This window comes from Mytilus californianus, unplaced genomic scaffold, assembly GCF_021869535.1.
Source record: "Mytilus californianus isolate M0D057914Y unplaced genomic scaffold, xbMytCali1.0.p SCAF_5, whole genome shotgun sequence".
Lineage (NCBI taxonomy): Eukaryota > Metazoa > Mollusca > Bivalvia > Mytilida > Mytilidae > Mytilus > Mytilus californianus.
In genome coordinates this window covers 7,887,563-7,912,118 of record NW_026262701.1, presented here as the reverse complement: position 1 = coordinate 7,912,118, position 24,556 = coordinate 7,887,563, and the positions used below count along the sequence as shown (strand labels likewise).

Genomic DNA, 24,556 nt, shown 5'->3' with positions numbered 1-24,556 from the left:
TTTATTTCGGTGAAAATAATAGGATGTACAGACAAATAAAATATGTCGCGTCTCAAATTCCAGTGGTTGCACATGTGTCAGACACTGCGAAAAGTTAAAGCGAGCATTTATAATTAAAAATGTATTGCAAGTTACATAAAAATAATGAAGTTCTACTTTCTAGGTAAATTTTTACTTTATTACCCACAGATCAGGCAAAATTTGCTGAATCAGCAATTTTCACTCCCAGGGGTGGAATTTAAGGGCTGTTTTTATCATAGTTGCCCTTAATCAACTTTTTATTGATAAACTTACAAATTGCATAGGTAAAAAAAAATCCTTCATTGATTTAGTGTAAACATGTATATCCCCTTAAGGTGGCACGGTAGTATTTCCTGGCCCATAAGGGATAATGATAGCCTTTTTAGAATTTTCACCACTTTCTAACACTGCTAAAAATTCTACATTCACAGTTAACTGAAGTACTTTCATTTTACTATTCAGAAATGAATTTGAATATGTATCATGACCGTTTACTTTTTTTGCTATCTTTAAGAACCTAAGGCCACTAGTGCTTTTAGGTCTTTTATCGTGCAGTGAATACAAAATTTAAAAAAATTCTCAAAAATTCATTTTCATCTGTATGTAAAATTATTTCATATTTTTCTACACCTGATTCATCCCTAAGTTTGGGAAAGTATGTTCAGTTGATATTGTATTTTTTGTCCAATCATAATGTTCAGATACATTGACTTAAGTAGGGTACACAAAAGAGCAACCTAAATTCTGGAATGCAAATACTACCGTGCTACCTTAACCAAGACATTTCAAACTTGAAATCAGTCATGACACCTATGATGCATAGCCTTCTTACTATGTAACATATTACAATAAAGAATACTAGTCTGCACTTATTTCTTACCAAAAAAAAATGAAAGATTACACCCCTACCCCAGCTGGCAGATTTTCATTTTTTTATCATCTTACCATTTTTACTTAAGGAGTGAACAAAATCAAAATATATGATGTTTCAAATCAACACAGAAGTCAAACATGGTGATTCAGGAGGAATTATTGGATTGCCAACTCTATTTATAGTTAATCTGACTGAAAGAAACAGTTTAAGCACCAAATCATGAAAAATGATATTAAAAGTCCATTCCACATTTTACAGCATGCCTTACATTACTTTAAGCATTTCCAGATTATGAAGGCAACACAACAAGATTCTTTAGATGGCATTTAACTATCATTCTAAAATCTTTTTGACAATATATGTACTAGAATATATCTCTAAGTTGACTGTTTGTCTATTTCTCATGTATGCATTAAGTTAAATTATGTCCCCTTACATAATCATTTTACCTTTATTGTGCTTTTCATTGTCAGAAAATCAAAACAATTAATGACATTTGCATGGAAAATGAATAAACTATTTAATCTTGCTGATAAACAGTCATAATTACATTCTTTGTCAAAAAAAATGTCTTGTCAGTGTAAAGAAACCCCTATTGCTATCTCTATTTCAGTCAAATATGAGGGCTAAATGAATAAGTAAGGACCCCTTAACCACTTGCTGGTTCCAAAAAAGCTCATACTGGTGTCATGTTACCACAGAACTACAAATTAAACCTAAAGAAAACTAGTAAAGCTGTACTTGTGTGGAAAAAAATAAGAAATTATGCAATTTATTTATTTCGGTGAAAATAATAGGATGTACAGACAAATAAAATATGTCGCGTCTCAAATTCCAGTGGTTGCACATGTGTCAGACACTGCGAAAAGTTAAAGCGAGCATTTATAATTAAAAATGTATTGCAAGTTACATAAAAATAATGAAGTTCTACTTTCTAGGTAAATTTTTACTTTATTACCCACAGATCAGGCAAAATTTGCTGAATCAGCAATTTTCACTCCCAGGGGTGGAATTTAAGGGCTGTTTTTATCATAGTTGCCCTTAATCAACTTTTTATTGATAAACTTACAAATTGCATAGGTAAAAAAAAATCCTTCATTGATTTAGTGTAAACATGTATATCCCCTTAAGGTGGCACGGTAGTATTTCCTGGCCCATAAGGGATAATGATAGCCTTTTTAGAATTTTCACCACTTTCTAACACTGCTAAAAATTCTACATTCACAGTTAACTGAAGTACTTTCATTTTACTATTCAGAAATGAATTTGAATATGTATCATGACCGTTTACTTTTTTTGCTATCTTTAAGAACCTAAGGCCACTAGTGCTTTTAGGTCTTTTATCGTGCAGTGAATACAAAATTTAAAAAAATTCTCAAAAATTCATTTTCATCTGTATGTAAAATTATTTCATATTTTTCTACACCTGATTCATCCCTAAGTTTGGGAAAGTATGTTCAGTTGATATTGTATTTTTTGTCCAATCATAATGTTCAGATACATTGACTTAAGTAGGGTACACAAAAGAGCAACCTAAATTCTGGAATGCAAATACTACCGTGCTACCTTAACCAAGACATTTCAAACTTGAAATCAGTCATGACACCTATGATGCATAGCCTTCTTACTATGTAACATATTACAATAAAGAATACTAGTCTGCACTTATTTCTTACCAAAAAAAAATGAAAGATTACACCCCTACCCCAGCTGGCAGATTTTCATTTTTTTATCATCTTACCATTTTTACTTAAGGAGTGAACAAAATCAAAATATATGATGTTTCAAATCAACACAGAAGTCAAACATGGTGATTCAGGAGGAATTATTGGATTGCCAACTCTATTTATAGTTAATCTGACTGAAAGAAACAGTTTAAGCACCAAATCATGAAAAATGATATTAAAAGTCCATTCCACATTTTACAGCATGCCTTACATTACTTTAAGCATTTCCAGATTATGAAGGCAACACAACAAGATTCTTTAGATGGCATTTAACTATCATTCTAAAATCTTTTTGACAATATATGTACTAGAATATATCTCTAAGTTGACTGTTTGTCTATTTCTCATGTATGCATTAAGTTAAATTATGTCCCCTTACATAATCATTTTACCTTTATTGTGCTTTTCATTGTCAGAAAATCAAAACAATTAATGACATTTGCATGGAAAATGAATAAACTATTTAATCTTGCTGATAAACAGTCATAATTACATTCTTTGTCAAAAAAAATGTCTTGTCAGTGTAAAGAAACCCCTATTGCTATCTCTATTTCAGTCAAATATGAGGGCTAAATGAATAAGTAAGGACCCCTTAACCACTTGCTGGTTCCAAAAAAGCTCATACTGGTGTCATGTTACCACAGAACTACAAATTAAACCTAAAGAAAACTAGTAAAGCTGTACTTGTGTGGAAAAAAATAAGAAATTATGCAATTTATTTATTTCGGTGAAAATAATAGGATGTACAGACAAATAAAATATGTCGCGTCTCAAATTCCAGTGGTTGCACATGTGTCAGACACTGCGAAAAGTTAAAGCGAGCATTTATAATTAAAAATGTATTGCAAGTTACATAAAAATAATGAAGTTCTACTTTCTAGGTAAATTTTTACTTTATTACCCACAGATCAGGCAAAATTTGCTGAATCAGCAATTTTCACTCCCAGGGGTGGAATTTAAGGGCTGTTTTTATCATAGTTGCCCTTAATCAACTTTTTATTGATAAACTTACAAATTGCATAGGTAAAAAAAAATCCTTCATTGATTTAGTGTAAACATGTATATCCCCTTAAGGTGGCACGGTAGTATTTCCTGGCCCATAAGGGATAATGATAGCCTTTTTAGAATTTTCACCACTTTCTAACACTGCTAAAAATTCTACATTCACAGTTAACTGAAGTACTTTCATTTTACTATTCAGAAATGAATTTGAATATGTATCATGACCGTTTACTTTTTTTGCTATCTTTAAGAACCTAAGGCCACTAGTGCTTTTAGGTCTTTTATCGTGCAGTGAATACAAAATTTAAAAAAATTCTCAAAAATTCATTTTCATCTGTATGTAAAATTATTTCATATTTTTCTACACCTGATTCATCCCTAAGTTTGGGAAAGTATGTTCAGTTGATATTGTATTTTTTGTCCAATCATAATGTTCAGATACATTGACTTAAGTAGGGTACACAAAAGAGCAACCTAAATTCTGGAATGCAAATACTACCGTGCTACCTTAACCAAGACATTTCAAACTTGAAATCAGTCATGACACCTATGATGCATAGCCTTCTTACTATGTAACATATTACAATAAAGAATACTAGTCTGCACTTATTTCTTACCAAAAAAAAATGAAAGATTACACCCCTACCCCAGCTGGCAGATTTTCATTTTTTTATCATCTTACCATTTTTACTTAAGGAGTGAACAAAATCAAAATATATGATGTTTCAAATCAACACAGAAGTCAAACATGGTGATTCAGGAGGAATTATTGGATTGCCAACTCTATTTATAGTTAATCTGACTGAAAGAAACAGTTTAAGCACCAAATCATGAAAAATGATATTAAAAGTCCATTCCACATTTTACAGCATGCCTTACATTACTTTAAGCATTTCCAGATTATGAAGGCAACACAACAAGATTCTTTAGATGGCATTTAACTATCATTCTAAAATCTTTTTGACAATATATGTACTAGAATATATCTCTAAGTTGACTGTTTGTCTATTTCTCATGTATGCATTAAGTTAAATTATGTCCCCTTACATAATCATTTTACCTTTATTGTGCTTTTCATTGTCAGAAAATCAAAACAATTAATGACATTTGCATGGAAAATGAATAAACTATTTAATCTTGCTGATAAACAGTCATAATTACATTCTTTGTCAAAAAAAATGTCTTGTCAGTGTAAAGAAACCCCTATTGCTATCTCTATTTCAGTCAAATATGAGGGCTAAATGAATAAGTAAGGACCCCTTAACCACTTGCTGGTTCCAAAAAAGCTCATACTGGTGTCATGTTACCACAGAACTACAAATTAAACCTAAAGAAAACTAGTAAAGCTGTACTTGTGTGGAAAAAAATAAGAAATTATGCAATTTATTTATTTCGGTGAAAATAATAGGATGTACAGACAAATAAAATATGTCGCGTCTCAAATTCCAGTGGTTGCACATGTGTCAGACACTGCGAAAAGTTAAAGCGAGCATTTATAATTAAAAATGTATTGCAAGTTACATAAAAATAATGAAGTTCTACTTTCTAGGTAAATTTTTACTTTATTACCCACAGATCAGGCAAAATTTGCTGAATCAGCAATTTTCACTCCCAGGGGTGGAATTTAAGGGCTGTTTTTATCATAGTTGCCCTTAATCAACTTTTTATTGATAAACTTACAAATTGCATAGGTAAAAAAAAATCCTTCATTGATTTAGTGTAAACATGTATATCCCCTTAAGGTGGCACGGTAGTATTTCCTGGCCCATAAGGGATAATGATAGCCTTTTTAGAATTTTCACCACTTTCTAACACTGCTAAAAATTCTACATTCACAGTTAACTGAAGTACTTTCATTTTACTATTCAGAAATGAATTTGAATATGTATCATGACCGTTTACTTTTTTTGCTATCTTTAAGAACCTAAGGCCACTAGTGCTTTTAGGTCTTTTATCGTGCAGTGAATACAAAATTTAAAAAAATTCTCAAAAATTCATTTTCATCTGTATGTAAAATTATTTCATATTTTTCTACACCTGATTCATCCCTAAGTTTGGGAAAGTATGTTCAGTTGATATTGTATTTTTTGTCCAATCATAATGTTCAGATACATTGACTTAAGTAGGGTACACAAAAGAGCAACCTAAATTCTGAAATGCAAATACTACCGTGCTACCTTTATCTATTACCTTTGATCAGGTAGGTTGTTTATTACCACACATGTATATATATATATAGTCTTTATAGTGTACTTTTCTATATACGTTATTTTTACACATTTATTCGATCATTTAATGCAAGAAATTAAGGTCATTAAAATGTACAAAGTATTAAAAACGAATTACGCGATTTTCGCACCTCTTTTTTTTCAGTGCGCTTATCAACTAATCTAATTAACAAAAACAGTTCAACTTTGATGAAAAATATTTGAATGACTGGTGTTCCTTTAGCACTAAGGTTAACACTGTATAACATTTTCTATATCTTAATGTTTTAAAACAGTTTAAGGTTCATCACTGTTCATCATAATGTGACATTTCACAAACAAACCTTATCAAACGAACAAACAAAAAGATAAAAAAGCGTAATTTTTGCTTAGAAAATACATAGATCCATTTCTGTCGGCAGTTGATTCGTATTTAGAAAAGTTTATTTAAAAATAGACACATGTTAAAATTCAGGACGTGCGGATTTATCTATTGCCTTTGAATGCTTTGATCAGGTAAGTTGTTTATTACCACACATGTATATATATATATAGTCTTTATAGTGTACTTTTCTATATACGTTATTTTTACACATTTATTCGATCATTTATTGCAAGAAATTAAGGTCATTATAATGTACAAAATATTAAAAACGAATTACGCGATTTTCGAACCTCTTATTTTTTTTCAGTGCGCTTATCAACTATTCTAATTAACAAAAGCAGTTCAACTTGATGCAAAATATTTGAATGACTGGTGTTCCTTTAGCACTTAGGTTAACACTGTATAACAATTTCTATATCTTAATGTTTTAAAACAGTTTAAGGTTCATTATAAGGCATTGTGAAATATGTCCGTGATTACATCTCAATGTTTTGAGTACATACATTTTAACATGTTCACCTGGACAAAGTTTTAAGGCATGGTTGAACCTAGAGAGTATAAAAGTTAGGTTGGACCCAGAAAGTATAAAAGTTAGGTTGGACCTAGAAAGTATAAAAGTTAGGTTGGACCTAGAAAGTATAAAAGTTAGGTTGGACCCAGAAAGTATAAAAGTTAGGTTGGACCCAGAAAGTATAAAAGTTAGGTTGGACCCAGAAAGTATAAAAGTTAGGTTGGACCTAGAAAGTATAAAAGTTAGGTTGGACCCAGAAAGTATAAAAGTTAAAACATGTTGTGTTTCAGAAAATTAAACTATTGTGGATTTTGAGATTCCCATTTTTTCCAACCCTGCAGAATGTGTTATTTTGAAAATAAATAAACCCTGTATTTCACTTGATATGTTCCGCCCAGTTACACTTTTTAAATCACAAAGTAACCAGGTGACCTACATGTATTGTGCTATTGTCCCTCTATCAGTATAGTGTCCATTTCAATAAAAAAAAAACGTAAAAAAAATCATTTGCACAGGTTTGTCTATACTCCGAATACATTTTGGAATGTACACACGGCGTTATTTGACAAAAGGTTTGATATTTACAAATTCTTTTGCTCACCTTGGCTCGAGGGCAGTACAAACTTTTACTTTTTGCATCTGTACCTTTCGTCCTAAGGTGTACCTAGTGATTATTAATGTTCTGACAGAAAGTCAGGACACTCAAGCTGTATTTTAAGATGTGAAAAATACATGGACAGTTCCATTTGTCCTAAATATATCTCTCCAAATCGATCGAATAATGCATCAGCCATGTCTGTAGGACGGTAATTAACGAATTGATGTTCAGCTCCTCCCCTGCAAAGTTACCTCTCTTGCTGTTCGATTTTTAAGATTCTTGTCTCATTAGCATGATGTTCACCGAAATTCAAAATTATTTGCTATGTATCTTTCCTACAATTCAAAAAAAAATTATACCAAACAAATGTCATATTTTTCTCCATGAAAAAGCAACACAACAAAACAAAAAAAACAAATGACATCTAGAGGTCATCATATTGTCTTCACACAATAGATAAGATGCTACACAATATGTTAAGGTCTAAATCGACCCCAGTCTTAACACACTAGATAAGATGCTATACAATATGTAAATCTCTAAATCGCCCCTAGTCTTCACACAATAGATAAGATGCTATACAATATGTAAAGCTCTAAATTGCCTCTAGTCTTCACACAATAGATAAGATGCTATACAATATGTTAAGGTCTAAATCGCCCCTAGTCTTCACATAATAGATAAGATGCTATACAATACCTGTATGTTAAGTTCTAAATCGACCCTAGTCTTCACACAATAGATAAGATGCGATACAGTATGTAAAGCTCTAAATCGCACCTAGTCTAGACACAATAGATAAGATGCTATACAATATGTTAAGCTCTAAATCGGCCCTAGTCTTCACACAATAGATAAGATGCTAAACAATATGTTAAGCTCTAAATCGCCCCTAGTCTTCACACAATAGATAAGATGCTATACAATATGTTAAGCTCTAAATCGCCACTAGTCTCCACACAATAGATAAGATGCTATACAATATGTTAAGCTCTAAATCGCCCCTAGTCTTCACACAATAGATAAGATGCTAAACAATATGGTAAGCTCTAAATCGGCCCTAGTCTTCACACAATAGATAAGATGCTATACAATATGTTAAGCTCTCAATCGCCCCTAGTCTTCACACAATAGATAAGATGCTATACAATATGTTAAGCTCTAAATCGCCCCTAGTCTTCACACAGTAGATAAGATGTTATACAATATGTAAAGCTCTAAATCGGTCCTAGTCTTCACACAATAGATAAGATGCTATACAATATGTTAAGCTCTCAATCGCCCCTAGTCTTCACACAATAGATAAGATGCTATACAATATGTTAAGCTCTAAATCGCCCCTAGTCTTTACACAATAGATAAGATGCTATACAATATGTTAATCTCTAAATCGCCCCTAGTCTTCACACAATAGATAAGATGCGTTACAATATGTAAAGCTCTAAATCGCCCCTAGTCTTCACACAATAGATAAGATGCTATACAATATGTAAAGCTCTTAAACGCCCCTAGTCTAGACACAATAGATAAGATGCTATACAATATGTTTAGCTCTAAATCGCCCCTATTCTTTACACAATAGATAAGATGCTATACAATATGTTAAGCTCTGAATCGCCCCTAGTCTAGACACGATAGATAAGATGCTATACAATATGTAAAGCTCTAAATTGCCCCTAGTCTTCACACAATAGATAAGATGCTATACAATATGTTAGCTCTAAATCGCCCCTAGTCTAGACAAAATAGATAAGATGCTATACAATATGTAAAGCTCTAAATTGCCCCTAGTCTTCACACAATAGATAAGATGCTGTACAATATGTTAGGCTCTAAATTGCCTCTAGTCTTCACACAATAGATAAGATGCTATACAAGATGATAAGCTTAAAATCGCCCCTAGTCTTCACACAATAGATAAGATGCTATACAATATGTTAAGCTCTAAATCGGCCCTGGTCTTCACACAATAGATAAGTTGCTATACAATATGTAAGGCTCTAAATAGGCCCTAGTCTTCACACAAGAGATAAGATGCTATACAATATGGTGAGCTCTAAATCGCCCCTGGTCTAGACACAATAGATAAGATGCTATACAATATGTTAAGTTCTAAATAGCCCCTTGTCTAGACACAATAGATAAGATGCTATACAATATGTTAAGCTCTAAATCGCCCCTAGTCTTCACACAATAGATAAGATGCTATACAATATATTAAGTTCTAAATCGCCCCTAGTCTTCACACAATAGATAAGATGCTATACAATATGGTAAGCTCTAAATTGCCCCTAGTCTTCACACAATAGATAAGATGCTATACAATATGTAAAGCTCTAAATCGCCCCTAGTCTAGACACAATAGATAAGATGCTATACAATATGTTAAACTCTAAAACGAACATAATCTTCACATAATAGATAAGATGCTATACAATATGTAAAGCTCTAAATCGCCCCTAGTCTTCACACAATAGATAAGATGCTATACAATATGTTAAGGTCTAAATCGCCCCTAGTCTTCACACAATAGATAAGATGCTATACAATATGTTAAGCTCTAAATCACCCCTAGTCTTCACACAATAGATAAGATGCTTTACAATATATTAAGTTCTAAATCGCCCCTAGTCTTCACACAATGGATAAGATGCTATACAATATGTTAAGCTCTAAATCGGCCCTGGTCTTCACACAATGGATAAGATGCTATACAATATGTTAAGCTCTAAATCGGCCCTTTCTTCACACAATGGATAAGATGCTATACAATATGTTAAGTTCTAAATCGCCCCTAGTCTTCACACAATGGATAAGATGCTATACAATATGGTAAGCTCTAAATTGCCCCTAGTCTTCACACAATGGATAAGATGCTATACAATATGTTAAGCTCTTAATCGCCCCTAGTCTAGAAAAGTGTCAAAATCCTCAAAATGAAAAAAAAATTAAGATATGACAAAAGACAACAAGTAATGAGGTTTCCGACTAAGGATAGGCATTTTTAACCTGAAACAGGATTAAGCCAGTTTTTTTTAAGATTGTTACCCTCTCACTTTTAAATCGCTATCAGTGAACTAAGGAAAGGTATATACAGTATAACAGAACAAAATTAGTGGAAAAGTCCTTTACTCTAAAATAGCGATATCACTCACTCAGTCAAATACAAATAGAATGAACAATATAAACAACTGAATGCTCGCTATGACTTAAGCATGAATGCTCGCTATGACTTAAGCATGAATTCTCGCTATGACTTAAGCATGAATGCTCGCTATGACTTAAGCAAGCTAAATGTATTTCACCTGTTTGTATGAAATCAATACTCATATCTTTGGCTGTACTTCATAAAATACTTCATACAGCAACGTCAAAGATATTAGAGGAAGACACGATCTTGTACAGATTTAATCCCAGAAAAGTTCTTATATTGGTTGCATACCGTATCTTTACTTTGTACTTCATTTACAAAATTGTATCAACTGAAAATCAGTAAAAACAAGTAATTCAGCTTTAAGTTAACAGATAACTATCTCGTGAAAGCTCCTTCATCTTAAAAAAAAACATGTCTTGTTATTTGAATGCTGTTTCTTAAAGATGTAAAAAAGACATTTATAAACTTCTTTGGGAAAGGATTTCGAAAATGTCGAAACTCACAATACCTAAAGCGCCTGTATCAAGTTAGGAGCCTGTAATATAGTGGTTGTAATTTGTTGCTGTTTATCATATTTGGTTTTCGTTTATTGTTTTGTAAACATATTAGGCAGTTAGTTTTAACGTTTGAATTGTTTGGAGCTCAGGCAGTTCTCTCAGTTTTCGCATGGGTTTTGCTCATTGCTGAAGGCTGTACGGAGAACTATATTTGATAACTTCTACGTCATTAAGTCTCTGATGGAAAGTTGTCTCATTGGCAATCATACCACATCTTTTTATTTTTTTTCAATCTATTATAAGATTGATTTTCATATAGATAAAAGAACGACTTAATATCATCACGTGACTGTTTGTTGTAGACAGTAATGGCTAGATCTATGGCTGGTAAAGTATGTATAGTGACAGGAGCAACAAGGGGGATCGGTAAAGGTATAGCATTACAGCTAGGACAAGCTGGTGCTACTGTCTACATAACAGGTGAGTACAATGTATTGTGACAGGAGCAACAAGGGGGATCGGTAAAGGTATAGCGTTACAGCTAGGACAAGCTGGTGCTACTGTCTACATAACAGATGAGTACAATGTATTGTGACAGGAGCAACAAGGGGGGTCGGTAAAGGTATAGCATTACAGCTAGGACAAGCTGGTGCAACAGTATACATAACAGGTGAGTACAATGTATTGTAACAGGAGCAACAAAGGGGATCGGTAAAGGTATAACGTTACAGCTAGGACATGCTGTTGCAACAGTCTACATAACAGGTAAGTACAATGTATTGTGACAGGAGCAACAAGGGAAATCGGTGAAGGTATAGCTAGGACAAGCTGGTGCAACAGTATACATAACAGGTGAGTACAATGTATTGTGACAGGAGCAACAAGGGGGATCGGTAAAGGTATAGCATTACAGCTAAGACAAGCTGGTGCTACTGTATACATAACAGGTGAGTACAATGTATTGTGTCAGGAGCAACAAGGGGGATCGGTAAAGGTATAGCGTTACAGCTAGGACAAGCTGGTGCTACTGTCTACATAACAGGTGAGTACAATGTATGTAGACACGAGCAACAAGGGGGATCGGTAAAGGTATAGCATTACAGCTAGGACAAGCTGGTGCAACAGTATACATAACATGTGAGTACAATGTATTGTGACAGGAGCAACAAGGGGGATCGGTAAAGGTATAGCATTACAGCTAGGGCAAGCTGGTGCAACAGTCTACATAACAGGTAAGTACAATGTATTGTGACAGGAGCAACAAGGGGGATCGGTAAAGGTATAGCATTACAGCTAGGACAAGCTGGTGCAACAGTATACATAACAGGTAAGTACAATGTATTGTGACAGGAGCAACAAGGGGGATCGGTAAAGGTATAGCATTACAGCTAGGACAAGCTGGTGCAACAGTATACATAACAGGTAAGTACAATGTATTGTGACAGGAGCAACAAGGGGGATCGGTAAAGGTAAAGCATTACAGCTAGGACAAGCTGGTGCAACAGTATACATAACATGTGAGTACAATGTATTGTGACAGGAGCAACAAGGGGGGTCGGTAAAGGTATAGCGTTACAGCTAGGACAAGCTGGTGCAACAGTCTACATAACAGGTAAGTACAATGTATTGTGACAGGAGCAACAAGGGGAATCGGTAAAGGTATAGCGTTACAGCTAGGGCAAGCTGGTGCAACAGTCTACATTACAGGTAAGTACAATGTATTGTGACAGGAGCAACAAGGGGGATCGGTAAAGGTATAGCATTACAGCTAGGACAAGCTGGTGCTACTGTCTACATAACAGGTAAGTACAATGTATTGTGACAGGAGCAACAAGGGGGATCGGTAAAGGTATATCATTACAGCTAGGACAAGCTGGTGCTACAGTCTACATATTAGGTATGTGAAATTCAAAACTCTAATAATGCAAAAGAATGTTCCATTCATAAAAGAACAAACTTGCCGGAGTGTTGAGAAGTACAATAACGCACGATAATATGCTATCAGATCAAAATATTAACTTTAAATGGTATTTTTAAACACATTTCACCAAATTACTCTATAGTTTTTATTTATCAGCTCTGATGCGTTCATCTGGACATGGAAGTAGAAGATAATGCTAATTTAAACTGAACCTCTCTAGATAATGCACAATAAAATAATATTTTTTTAGTAAAACTAACGCAAGCTTTAGGGCCACTCTCTTCACGGAGAGATATTTGTTCGACGTAGAAAAACCAGCATTCAAATTGATTATATATAGATATGAAAAATGATATAATCGAGAAATGTCGTACCTGTACAAGAAACTATTCGGACTAGGGTTGCCAAAGTCCTTTTGATGTGATCAGTATTCTTATTTTTTTTTCTATAGGAAGAACACTAACAGCCTTAAAGGGTGACCCAGTTGGAGGTTCATTAACCGATACGGCTAACGAGGTAAGTTTGTTTTCTCTGTAACTTATGAGGGTGTGAAATGGTAGAGGATTCCTTCATTTCTGTATGCTTTAATTTTTTAGCCGATTTTTCTCTATTCTTTATATTTTTGTCCCCGTATTCTCTATTCTTTGTATTTTAGCACCCCATTATTCTCTATTCTTTTTTTTTTTATTTTACTCTATTCTTTTATTCTTTTTTTCCTTTATTCTGCACTTTTTACCTATAATTCCTTATTCTGTAAATCCCATCTAGCCCCTCACTTCTGGTGATAAAGTATACTTGTCTGTTATGGGAGGAAGAATATGTGTGTAGAAAGCCTCACAATATTCATATATATATTTCAAACAGCCGCCATGAAAACAAAAACGACAACACATAGAGTTACAGATTTATCGCAATATATAAATGGAAATAAGTTTGAATTCTAATCTATTTGCGATATTAAAATTTGGAAAAAGCAACCAAAGAAGGGCAAGCAAATGAACAAAGAAATAAACAAAAATGAAAACATATTAAGAATATTTAACCATCGTAAGATAAACATGTTCTATTTGAATTCTTAGATTGAGAACAGAGGAGGGAAATGTATCCCAGTGCAATGTGATCATTCCAAAGACAGTGACATTGAGGAATTGTTTAACCGTGTTTCTAAAGAACAAAACGGTCATTTAGATCTTCTTGTCAACAATGCATACGCAGCTGTAAAAGTATGTCATAATTTTGTTTATTTTTTTATTCTCACATGAACTTTTTGTGTTCGAAAACGGTTTTGATTACATCTGCAAGACAACAAATTTTACTATATATATATATATATATATATAGATTTTAACGTTATGGTTTCGACATGTGCGTAATTGTTTGTTAAGAGATTATTTGGTCATCATGGAGCAATTTGTTATCTGGGCTTAATTGATATATGATTTGATTTGTGTTTGGTTTACGCTGCCTCAATATATGACATGATTTGTATGTTTTGTATCTGTGTCTATCGAATATGTTAATTTTGCGCCCATATCAGACCCTCAACAAAGCTTTTGTATGATCATTTTAGTCTGTGTTTAGTTTGAGATGCTTACTGTTATTTATTGGGCAAATAGAACAGTTGAGACTGCTACTTAATGTGGTTTATGGGCAAATAGAACAGTTGAGACTGCTACTCATTTAACTATATATTTTTATGAATGAAATGTATTTCTGTAGGCAATCTCAGATAACATCGGCAAGCCATTCTGGGAACAGCCTATCACAATGTGGGATACTGTTAATATTGTAGGACTAAGGTGGGTAAACTAATTCTATTTTTATAATGAAATAATTCTGCATTTGATACCTTAACAGTAATTTAGAGGAGTATGGAAAGATATGAAAGAGACACATCAATCCAATATGTAGTCGTGTCGCGAATGTTATAAAACGTATTGCCTCTCAACTGTTTATAAATCTTCAATTTCATTTATGATTATGCATTCAAGGGGATGTGGAGTATAAAACGTCAACACGAGACATCAACTAAACAACAAACAAAAACCATAAATTTTTTAGCGGTCAACATATACAGTCTTCGATAAAAGACAGGTGTTTGTATAATTTGTCAATATTTTTTTTATATTTCATATATGATTTGAATAAAGTAAGACCACAAAAGGTTTTTGTCTCGCCTTGACGGAGTCAAAAAGCGAGACATAGGTATGCTGTTTCCGGCGTCGGCGACGGCGTCAACAATGTATTAGTTTGTGATTAGGTCTAGTTCATAGTGAACCACAAGTGATAGGTCAATGATATTTGGTATGCAGTTGTATTAGCATTGGCACATCTCATTACCATGGAGATTATATGGCCCCGCCCCCTCAGTCAAGGTCTATTGACTTTGAAACTTTTCATAGTTTACATGTATTAGTTTGTGATTAGGTCAATTTATGGGGAACCACTAGTGGTAGGTCAATGATATTTGGTATACAGTTGTATAAGCATTGGCATATCTCATTGCCATGGAGATTATTTGGCTCTGCCCCCTCAGTTATGGTCTATAGACTATGAAAATTTTGCTTAGTTAACATGTATTAGTTTGTGATTAGGTCAGTTCAAGGGGAACCATTAGTGGTAGGCCAATGTTAATTGGTGTTCAGTTGTATAAGCATTAGCACATCTCATTTCCATGGAGAATATTTGGTCCTGCCCCCTCAGTCATGGTCTATTGACTTTGAAACTTTTGCTTAGTTTACATGTATTAGTTTGTGATTAGATCAGTTTAAGATGAACTGCTAATGTTAAGTCAATGATATTTGGTATGCAAATGTATTGGCATTTGCAAGTATTGTTTCCATGGAGATTATATAGCCCCACCCCTGATCATGGTTCATTGACTTTGAAACTTTTACATAGTTTACAAGTTAATGTTTGTGTTTAGGTTTGTTTAAAGGGAACGACTTATAATAAGTCAATGACAATGGTATTTGGTATGCAGTTGTATTAGAATTAGCACATCTCATTCCATGGAGATTGTTTAACCATGTACCTTCAGTCATGGTTCATTGACTTTGAATATTTGCATAAATTACATGTTAAAGTATTGCTATTTTAATTTCAACATTTGCATTATCAAAATTACAAAAAGGCGAGACATATCTCTGTGATAACAGTTTATATTTAAATAAAAATATGTGTTCCCATGTATTACAAGCAAGACCCATTTATTACGAACAATTTGTATTATTTAAGGTAAATGTTAACAATTTGATTGTTTTGTAGAAACCATTATCTGTGTTCTGTGCATGCAGCAAAATTAATGACCGCAAGGAAAACTGGTTTAATTGTTAATGTATCGTCATTTGGTGGTCTTAAGTACCTCTTTAATGTACCTTATGGCGTTGGTAAAGAAGCAGTAAGTCATTTCTAAAATATCTATATCAATGTTGTTTTAGATTCGTTTCAAATCGAATATTGAAATGCGCTTTTCTAAACAATTATGCAAGATGTTCGATAGACCGACAATCTATGGTTCCGACACCCTATTAGCCCGACAACTCAATATTGTCCCTATATGATATAAGTCAGCGATTGGATAGTTGGAACAAACAGTTTTGCTCGAAGTCTGAAAATATTTTAGTTATTTTAAACCGGGACATTGTTACTCAGTAAACACATGGAGGGATGGAGACGTGGACCGTTGTCCAGCTTTTTTAAGACTTCATAAAACCATTGACAAACGAAAGTCGAACACGAGTCCATGAATCAGAAAACTAGGATTGAACAACACGAACCTCACCATAACCATACGGGTGAACTCTTGTGTTGCCGAAGGGTAAGTAAGCAATTCCTGTTTCACTAGTGGCGGACTCGATCGTGTTGCTATAGGCAAAGAGAAATCCAGTGATAAACCACTTTCGGTGAGTAGAAGAGGGGATTTTGATTTCTATTACTAGGACATATCCATGATTATCTGTGACACAGATATTCCATAACGGTAAAACAACTCACGATGGCGTCCATAAGACTTTCATTGAGAGGGGTTTGTGTAACTCAATCTTTAGTTTTCTGTGTAGTATTTGTTGACTGTTGTTTGTTATTTCGTCGTTTATTTGCCATGGATGGGGCTACTTATTATGTAATGAGTGGTAGGGATGAGCTGCTGGAACGGGTCCCTATTTCCAGCTTCAGGATATATGATAAGGTCGAGAAATTAAGATTGATTGTCTCCATTATACTAAAGATTTACATTTTTTATGAAATACATGACAAGGCTGCTGTTAAAATCATAAGTATCTGAAACTAACCACATGTCGATTTTTTCGCAGATGCAATGAAAACCAATGTCATAAATACAATCTTCTCTAAGGTTCTCAGCATAAAAAAACATGTTTTTTTGGCCGGGTTGGACGAAGTCCAAGACCGACTTATAGTACGGTGATGTCAAGCGAGCGAACGGGCGGGCCGATTCGGGTAAAATTTGGTACCTAATTTGTGTAATCAACTCCTCCACATTTTCAACCCAGATCCCTGAAACTTTACAGGAAGATTGCATATAAGTTGAAGTTGTGCACCTGCTATTATTGTTGAGGAATTTTTTCTGATTTTTCCAAATCGGGAACTTTTAGTCGTTTTTCAGCAAAATTTATGAAAGAGGGTACAAGTTTTCAAATTCTCCTACAGTTTTCAATCAAAATCATTTTTAAAGTTTACTTGATGAATCGAATTTATTTGCTCTACAAGTATTACGCATTTAAATAAAATCAAAAATGCCATCCATACACTTCAGGTTGAATTTTAGAAATATCTTGTTCGATTTTTTAGACATTGGAATTTTCCGCCTTCTCAAATTTGAGAGATTGCACTACTTATTTTTCTTTTTCTCCAAATTACTCATCTTTTGTATATGCACTGATAATCATAGAAACGAGTCAAGTTATCAGAGACATTAGACAGTGCAAAATTGTTTACATCCTTCCATTTTTTTCGGAAATAAAAGTCATGAATATCATGTGTGACAAAAATAAATGCCGGCAAATTTGGGACATTTATTACAAAAAATAGTCTGAAACATGAAAAATTTTCGTAAAAGGAATGTTGAACTTCTTTAGTACATTTGCCATTGCAACGGAACAGCTCCTTTGAGAGATTATATATGTAGGCCTTGTGCAGAACACCGAATGTCATACCCAGTATTAAATAATACACTGAAACTAAGATTTTTTGTGACTACTCTGGAATGTATAAACTATGCTTTTATTTACTGTAGAATGATAGAATGGCAGCAGATTGCGCTGTAGAATTAAGAAAAATGAATGTAGCTTTTGTCAGCTTATGGCCTGGTCCTGTTAATACAGAAAACATAAAAGAGTTAATGAAAACAGGTGGTTTTGGCACAGATAAACCTGCATCAGGCAATGTAAGAAACATACCAATTTTTAATTGTTGCACCTTTTATCATTATTAAATTGTATTTTGTTGTTAATTTTTTATTATTCATTTATTTATTTTAAATTTATTTTATGAATTGACTTTATTTGAAAAAGCAAAGATGGTAAGCTTGTAAGGTTATAGTAAAAGCAAAAATGAATAAAGCAAACTCTTAAAATGAAGCACTGGCAAATGATTTCCTCTTGTGATGCATAGAAACTAACATGAAAGATGTGAACAAAAGAATTTGAAAAATGATAAAAAGATTTAAAAGATCCAAATTAGACTGATGAAAAATATCGAAGTGGATCAACTCAGCTCAATTTTGTCATTTAAGTTTTCTTGATATAATCATGCTAAAACATTTCATTAAAGTTTCCTATTAGAATTATGTATATGTGTATACGCTTCGTTGTGATACATATAACCATAGTATATATTTGTACAGACGTTTGTGTTTTACTCACCTGCATAATATAATTGCAGTTTTACTTCAGTAAAGAAACATTTAAAAATAATTATTTAAGTTACGACATCAGTAAAAATATTTACTTCTGTAAAGATTAATTGAAATGTTGTGGGTCACAACAAAAGCACTGTTAAAAACTACTAACAATTTGTACAGAAGGTTACTTAGTCACCTTTCTAAAATCGTTTTCGGTACATTTCTATGTGGTTTATAGTAACGTATGAACTAATGGGCAATACATTAGCTATCGTGTTATGTCAAATGATCTGGACATTACCAAAATATTTCTTTATATTTATAGGCATTTTCTAAAAAGGATAAAGCAGTTACATGAAACAACGATCAAAATGTGCAATTAACACCTATAAATGATTTGAAAAAAAGACTGTGAACTCGTGCATGTACAAGATGAAGTGGTAATGAAATTAAAAAAAAGACTTTAAGAATTCATTCATAAAAATGATGGAGTGATAATAGACACATGACAAAATTATTTCAATTTATGCAAATTTCGTAACTGTAATTTACCCCGTTAAGCATCAAGAAATGATGTAATTCTTTTTATTTTAATTTTTACTTTCAGATGCCAAAAGTTGATGCTGCTAAATTATTTGAAAATGGAGAGACATCGGAGTACGCAGGAAAGGCAATTGTAGCCTTAGCAACAGGTTTGTATCATGTAGCATCGATAGTTACCTATTTGTCTTGGTCTGGCTGTTTTATAACAATAACTTTATTTTTTTTCCAAGAAAGCTAAATCATATAGATTTTATTTATAAATATCTGTTATAGCTTATGTTAAATTAATGTTATTTTATTTGTGGATTCTGATATTTTAGATCAAAACATTATGAAGAAGTCTGGTAAAATTTTAATGACTGCAGATCTTGGTTATGAGTATGGATTCAAGGATATCGATGGTACATATTTAATATTATATCTTAAGACAATGCAGTTTTTAAGTAGCAAACATTAGACAAATTTGAAAAACATTGTAAGATTGAAAATGAAGCTAAATAGATACAGTGAGATTTCATTCCCCAATTCAAATGTAGAGTGAAAATAAAAAGCAGATTAGACAAAGGAAAGATTCCCCTAATAGTCGTAGAATATTAACGTTTAAAACTTTGAAAGTTGTGTACTCAAAAGAATATCAAAACATTTCTTTTGAAATGCAAACTATATAATAAATAACACAAATGAAATGTGTTAAAAGGGAAATCATCATTCAAAATCTGGAGGTCAATACACCGACTTCAGTTAGGGTCAGCATCAGTAAAGGAGTATGAAGCGTTTGGAAGCTATAAAATGATCGTTAATGACATCCCCACCAAATAACGATCGACCAATTCCTGATGGCGCCAATAAAACTTTTGTCTTTGGTTATATCAGCTTAGGCTGACTTAGCGATATATATGACAAAGTATATGAAACATTTTTGATTTTTTAAGTAAACACAACGTCAATTGGCATATTAATGTAAGATTAGGGATCTACAACGTACAGAGAGTGGGCAGTCTCTCAACAATGGCCATCGTATTAGACATCCCCGTGTCGACCGCTATTGGCTGTGTATTTATCCAGTCTGTATGTCCATACAATCTAAGCAGTTGTCTAGGCATAACTGAAAAATAGAATGCATTTGAACTCATAACACGTTTTTTTTGCATCACGATCTAGATTTTGGAGATTTGTTCTATAATTTGAACTTAGCAAAATATTCATCACGATTTATTTCTCACTGTTACATTCTTAAAATGATGAATGCATTTTTAATGTTTATTTATATATACACCGTAGCTATAAACACCATAAACATCAACCTTCAATTTTATTTTATATTTCATAATTTTTTTAGGAAAAGATCCATTTAATATGAGACAAGTGAATGAACTCCTCAAAATGAACCCAAAGACAAAATGGATTGCTAACTTTGTTCCAAATTTTGTATACATTCCAAAATGGATGTTGGCTTTAGCTGGAAATAAACTTTGATTTACTGAATGTTTGTCAGCAATAGTTTATTTTATATAGTGCCACCTCCAGATGCGCAGTCAAAGACGACTTATATTGCTACATATGGACTCTTGTTTAAAATAAAAGTATCTTTAATGAGTTTTTATAAACAAAGTTGTATGGTACATTAAAATGATAATAGTAAAGATTGTGCATGGGTTGTTAGATTGGTCATTTTAGAGAAACTACAGCAAAATAATGTGATATATCAAACCGTTTTAATCACAATAAATTGAAAAACACATTCATTTACCAGTTGCATGAACTGTGACTTATTCTGATTACGATGATTTAAGGAATTGATGTTTCCTTCAAAGGGAGAAGATTCGATCAATGCCTATTTGGCCCTAAATACTAAAGCTATACTCTGAAAGTAGGATAAGAAATCGTGTTTGATTTATCTAGAGTTAATTTCAATTACTAGCACTGAATTGATACTGCTTCTGATGAGCTGCTAGTCCCCGAGGGTATAATCAGCTCAGTACTCAGTGTTTCAGCTCTGACATAATTTATAATATACTTTTATGACATTCTCCGATATTAAAAGAGATGTAGAAGATACAAAAGGCATATTCAAACTGACCAGTCGAAAACAAACTGGCATCGCCATGACAAAACACAAAAAAAGACCAATTAACAAACAACAGTCTACAAAAAACAGCAAAGAAAACTAAAGACTGAGCAAAACGAACCCCTCCAAAAACGGTGGTAGTCTAAGGTGCTCCGAAAAGGCAAGCAGAACCTGCTCCACATATTGCAACCGTCGTCTTGCTCGTGTAAGTACAAAATTTGGGATACGTCTAATTCGGGGATGTTACATTCGAGGAAAAGAAGACGGGGTCGTTGTAACAACAATTGAAAAATATCAGTCATTATCTGTAAAACAGATATCCCAAATCTGTTAAAAAAACTCGTGATTTCGTACGCTAAATATTCGGAACACTTGATTAAAAAACTTCCTTGTAAGTAGCAACCTCAGAAACTAAGGGACCGAACTCCTTCAGGAAAAGTGGCTATTTCTTTCGGTCATATAGCTCCAGGCGTATTTTAGTATGTTTATCCCTGGTTTATAAATGTTTCGGTTTGAGCGTTCCTGATAAAGGTAAATCTATAAAGGCGCTTTCGACGAACGAAATGTATTAAGTGTTATGTTATTTAATCATAAGGAACATTTACAGTATTTTACTCTTTTGACATAAGCGTCATTGATATGAACATTCACCTGAATTCTTAGTTTGAACAATATTTTATTTTCAAAAATTGCACAAATTACAATTATAAAATAGAAATACAAGGATTCTTTAATTAGACTTTAACATTTTCAAATGTTCCTCGAAGAGAAATGGTTCGAAAAGCATAATGACATTAATCCAGAGATAACTTGTAGTCACAGAAGTCATAATATGTGAATACTTTATGATTGTACAAAATGCTTGTTTGCTATAGCAGTAGTCACGCATTTTCAACATCGTGTTTCTCTTTGCCCTATGGCTGCTTGAAATTCTAATTTACAAATGACTTAAAAAATGCAATAGCGAAGAAGAAACCAAAAGGGACAGTATTAGCTATTTCATTCCAATGTCATGCATCGTCTGTTCTTATTTTCCGGGAATATCTTAAATCAACGGGACTGATAGATCAAAACTTAGCCTATATGTTCACTGTTTGGATTTACAACAAAATTTATATCCAAAATTTGGATGTTTTTTTTCTAAGATGTAAGATTTCAAGTTCTACAATTTACAATCATCATCTTCAAACATTTTATCTTAAAAAAGAAACTTATGAAAACTGAATTTGCTATAAATTTCATCACACTTGAAATTATAATACGGATCCTGTGTCTACGATTCACTTGCATTCTGACAACGCTCAGTTCTTCTCTTTGTTCCGATAAAAGAGAGAATAATAAAGAATTACCTCAACGAACGAAGTTTTGCCTCTAAAATTTTGCAGATGTGTATCAACGCGACAAAATTAGAGTAACCGGGAAAGGTCTTCAGTGTAGACGAGAGTACGTAGTTAACCAATTTTAAATTCTCATAAATCAATTTAGAGGGACGCAAATCAAAGTAACAAACGAAAACTGAGGGAATCGCATGAACTGCAAAGGGAGCGAGACCGGATGAATAGACAGGCCTGATGGTAAGTGTTTCCTGTTATGCATACATTAGAACATAAGGCGAAGCAGGACAGTGTCAGATTGTCGTTAGCGAAGCGTGGACAGAGGATATGTATTTCAATCGGATTAAATGTATCACAAACGTAATTTACATTCAGATACTAATAGACACTTCTATTTTATTGTGAATCGGAAATGTACATTTTTTTGGCTTTAAAATTCATAAAAGATACTATTTTCATTATAAGATATAACTTTTATTGCAATTATCATTTCATCTCCTAATTTTTTAAACCGTCAAAATATAATTTTGCTTCGTTCAGGGGAGATCGTCAAAAGCAATGTTTTAAGCAACTTTAAACATTTAAGTAAGTTTACTTACTTGTATTGCAATACGGTTTAGTTTCGACCAGGTTTAAGCCTAAGACAAATGGACAACGCAGATACAAATATTTGTTTTCGAAAGGGACAAATATTTACTTTAAAAAACCTTCACTGATTCGAATAAAAAGGTTGTCTTAATCTGACAACATCAATGTTATTGACAACATATGTGTTTTGTTAAAAGGACTTGTTATTCAACATACATTCGGCATTCCTATGGAAACTAAATGTGCCCTTGTTCTTGTCAACTAGCTCTGGTATTTTGTAATGTGGCAGAAGAACAAAAAGAATCTAGCATTATGTTTTTAACTGTATGTTTCGCTATACAGATAATGCCTTGTCACTGAAAAAACCGAAGTCTGGTAGATATGCTGATTGCGCATCTATCCCATTGAACTAAAATGGCCAATGAATAATACCACAAATACAATTTTATTGAACCTATATGCTGAGAGTACCATGAGATGCGCACGCCGATCGTAGAGGTCACTAGCGTGTTTGGTCTTATGAGGTCAAGTCATGGAATTTATCCCTCTTCTGTTTATTTGAAAATAATGGATATCTTAATTGTTTTTAACTGGAAATTAATATATTTGTGACATTTGGAATACAAACTTTACGATTTGATATAGTTTTTGGATGGATTAATATTCTAACGATGTAGCTTGTGATGGATAATTTGTCACGTTGTCAGCATACATTTGTTAATGACATGGCTGAACATTCGAGCATTGACTCGGTATCGGAACTTTCTGGCACGGGCAAGATTAGTTCAAAAAGTGACAATATTTTTAGCATTATGAATGACCACAGGCAACTTATTTCGCCAAGTTATGATAACAGTATTAGTGGGTTTCAAGCAAGCATTAAAAAACATTACACAAAATTGCTGGTTTGGTTCTGTTGATTTAAAAGATGCATATTATTCTGTTAGCATCAATGAAAAAGATAGGAAATATCTTAGATTTTATTGGAATGAGGTTTTGTATGAATACACTTGTTTGTCAAATGGATTAACAACAGCACCGCGAATTTTCACAAAAATTTTAAAAGTTGTTTTTTCAAAACTGAGAAGTAATTAAAGGACATTGCAACACACCATATATTGATGATAGTTTACTTGTGAGCAAGACCTTTTCTGGATGTCAAAGTAATATAATTGACACAGTACAATTATTAGATCATCTTGGTTTTACCATACATCCAGATAAATCTGTACTTCAACCTACTCAAATTATTGTATTTTTGGGTTT

The 24,556-nt window shown here is 33.1% G+C and overlaps 1 protein-coding gene across 4 annotated transcripts in view; it reads left to right on the top strand.

Annotated features, from left to right (window-relative positions):
• The window catches only part of LOC127701572 (dehydrogenase/reductase SDR family member 1-like), a 106,990-nt gene that overhangs the window by 58,486 nt on the left and 23,948 nt on the right, over window positions 1-24,556 (top strand). Inside the window, exons 2-12 of one of the 4 annotated variants that reach the window (XM_052205526.1) lie at window positions 5,807-5,824; window positions 11,339-11,408; window positions 11,876-11,923; window positions 13,349-13,413; window positions 13,977-14,120; window positions 14,617-14,696; window positions 16,165-16,297; window positions 18,152-18,301; window positions 19,365-19,449; window positions 19,621-19,701; window positions 20,640-20,945. In XM_052205526.1, the coding sequence (XP_052061486.1) occupies window positions 11,345-11,408; window positions 11,876-11,923; window positions 13,349-13,413; window positions 13,977-14,120; window positions 14,617-14,696; window positions 16,165-16,297; window positions 18,152-18,301; window positions 19,365-19,449; window positions 19,621-19,701; window positions 20,640-20,776 (987 nt within the window). In that variant the 5' untranslated portion in view covers window positions 5,807-5,824; window positions 11,339-11,344 and the 3' untranslated portion in view covers window positions 20,777-20,945. Of the gene's footprint in view, window positions 1-5,806; window positions 5,825-6,291; window positions 6,348-11,338; window positions 11,457-11,875; window positions 11,924-13,348; window positions 13,414-13,976; window positions 14,121-14,616; window positions 14,697-16,164; window positions 16,298-18,151; window positions 18,302-19,364; window positions 19,450-19,620; window positions 19,702-20,639; window positions 20,946-24,556 lie in introns of those variants that run through there. The other 3 variants (XM_052205524.1, XM_052205525.1, XM_052205527.1) reach the window with 3 other exon arrangements.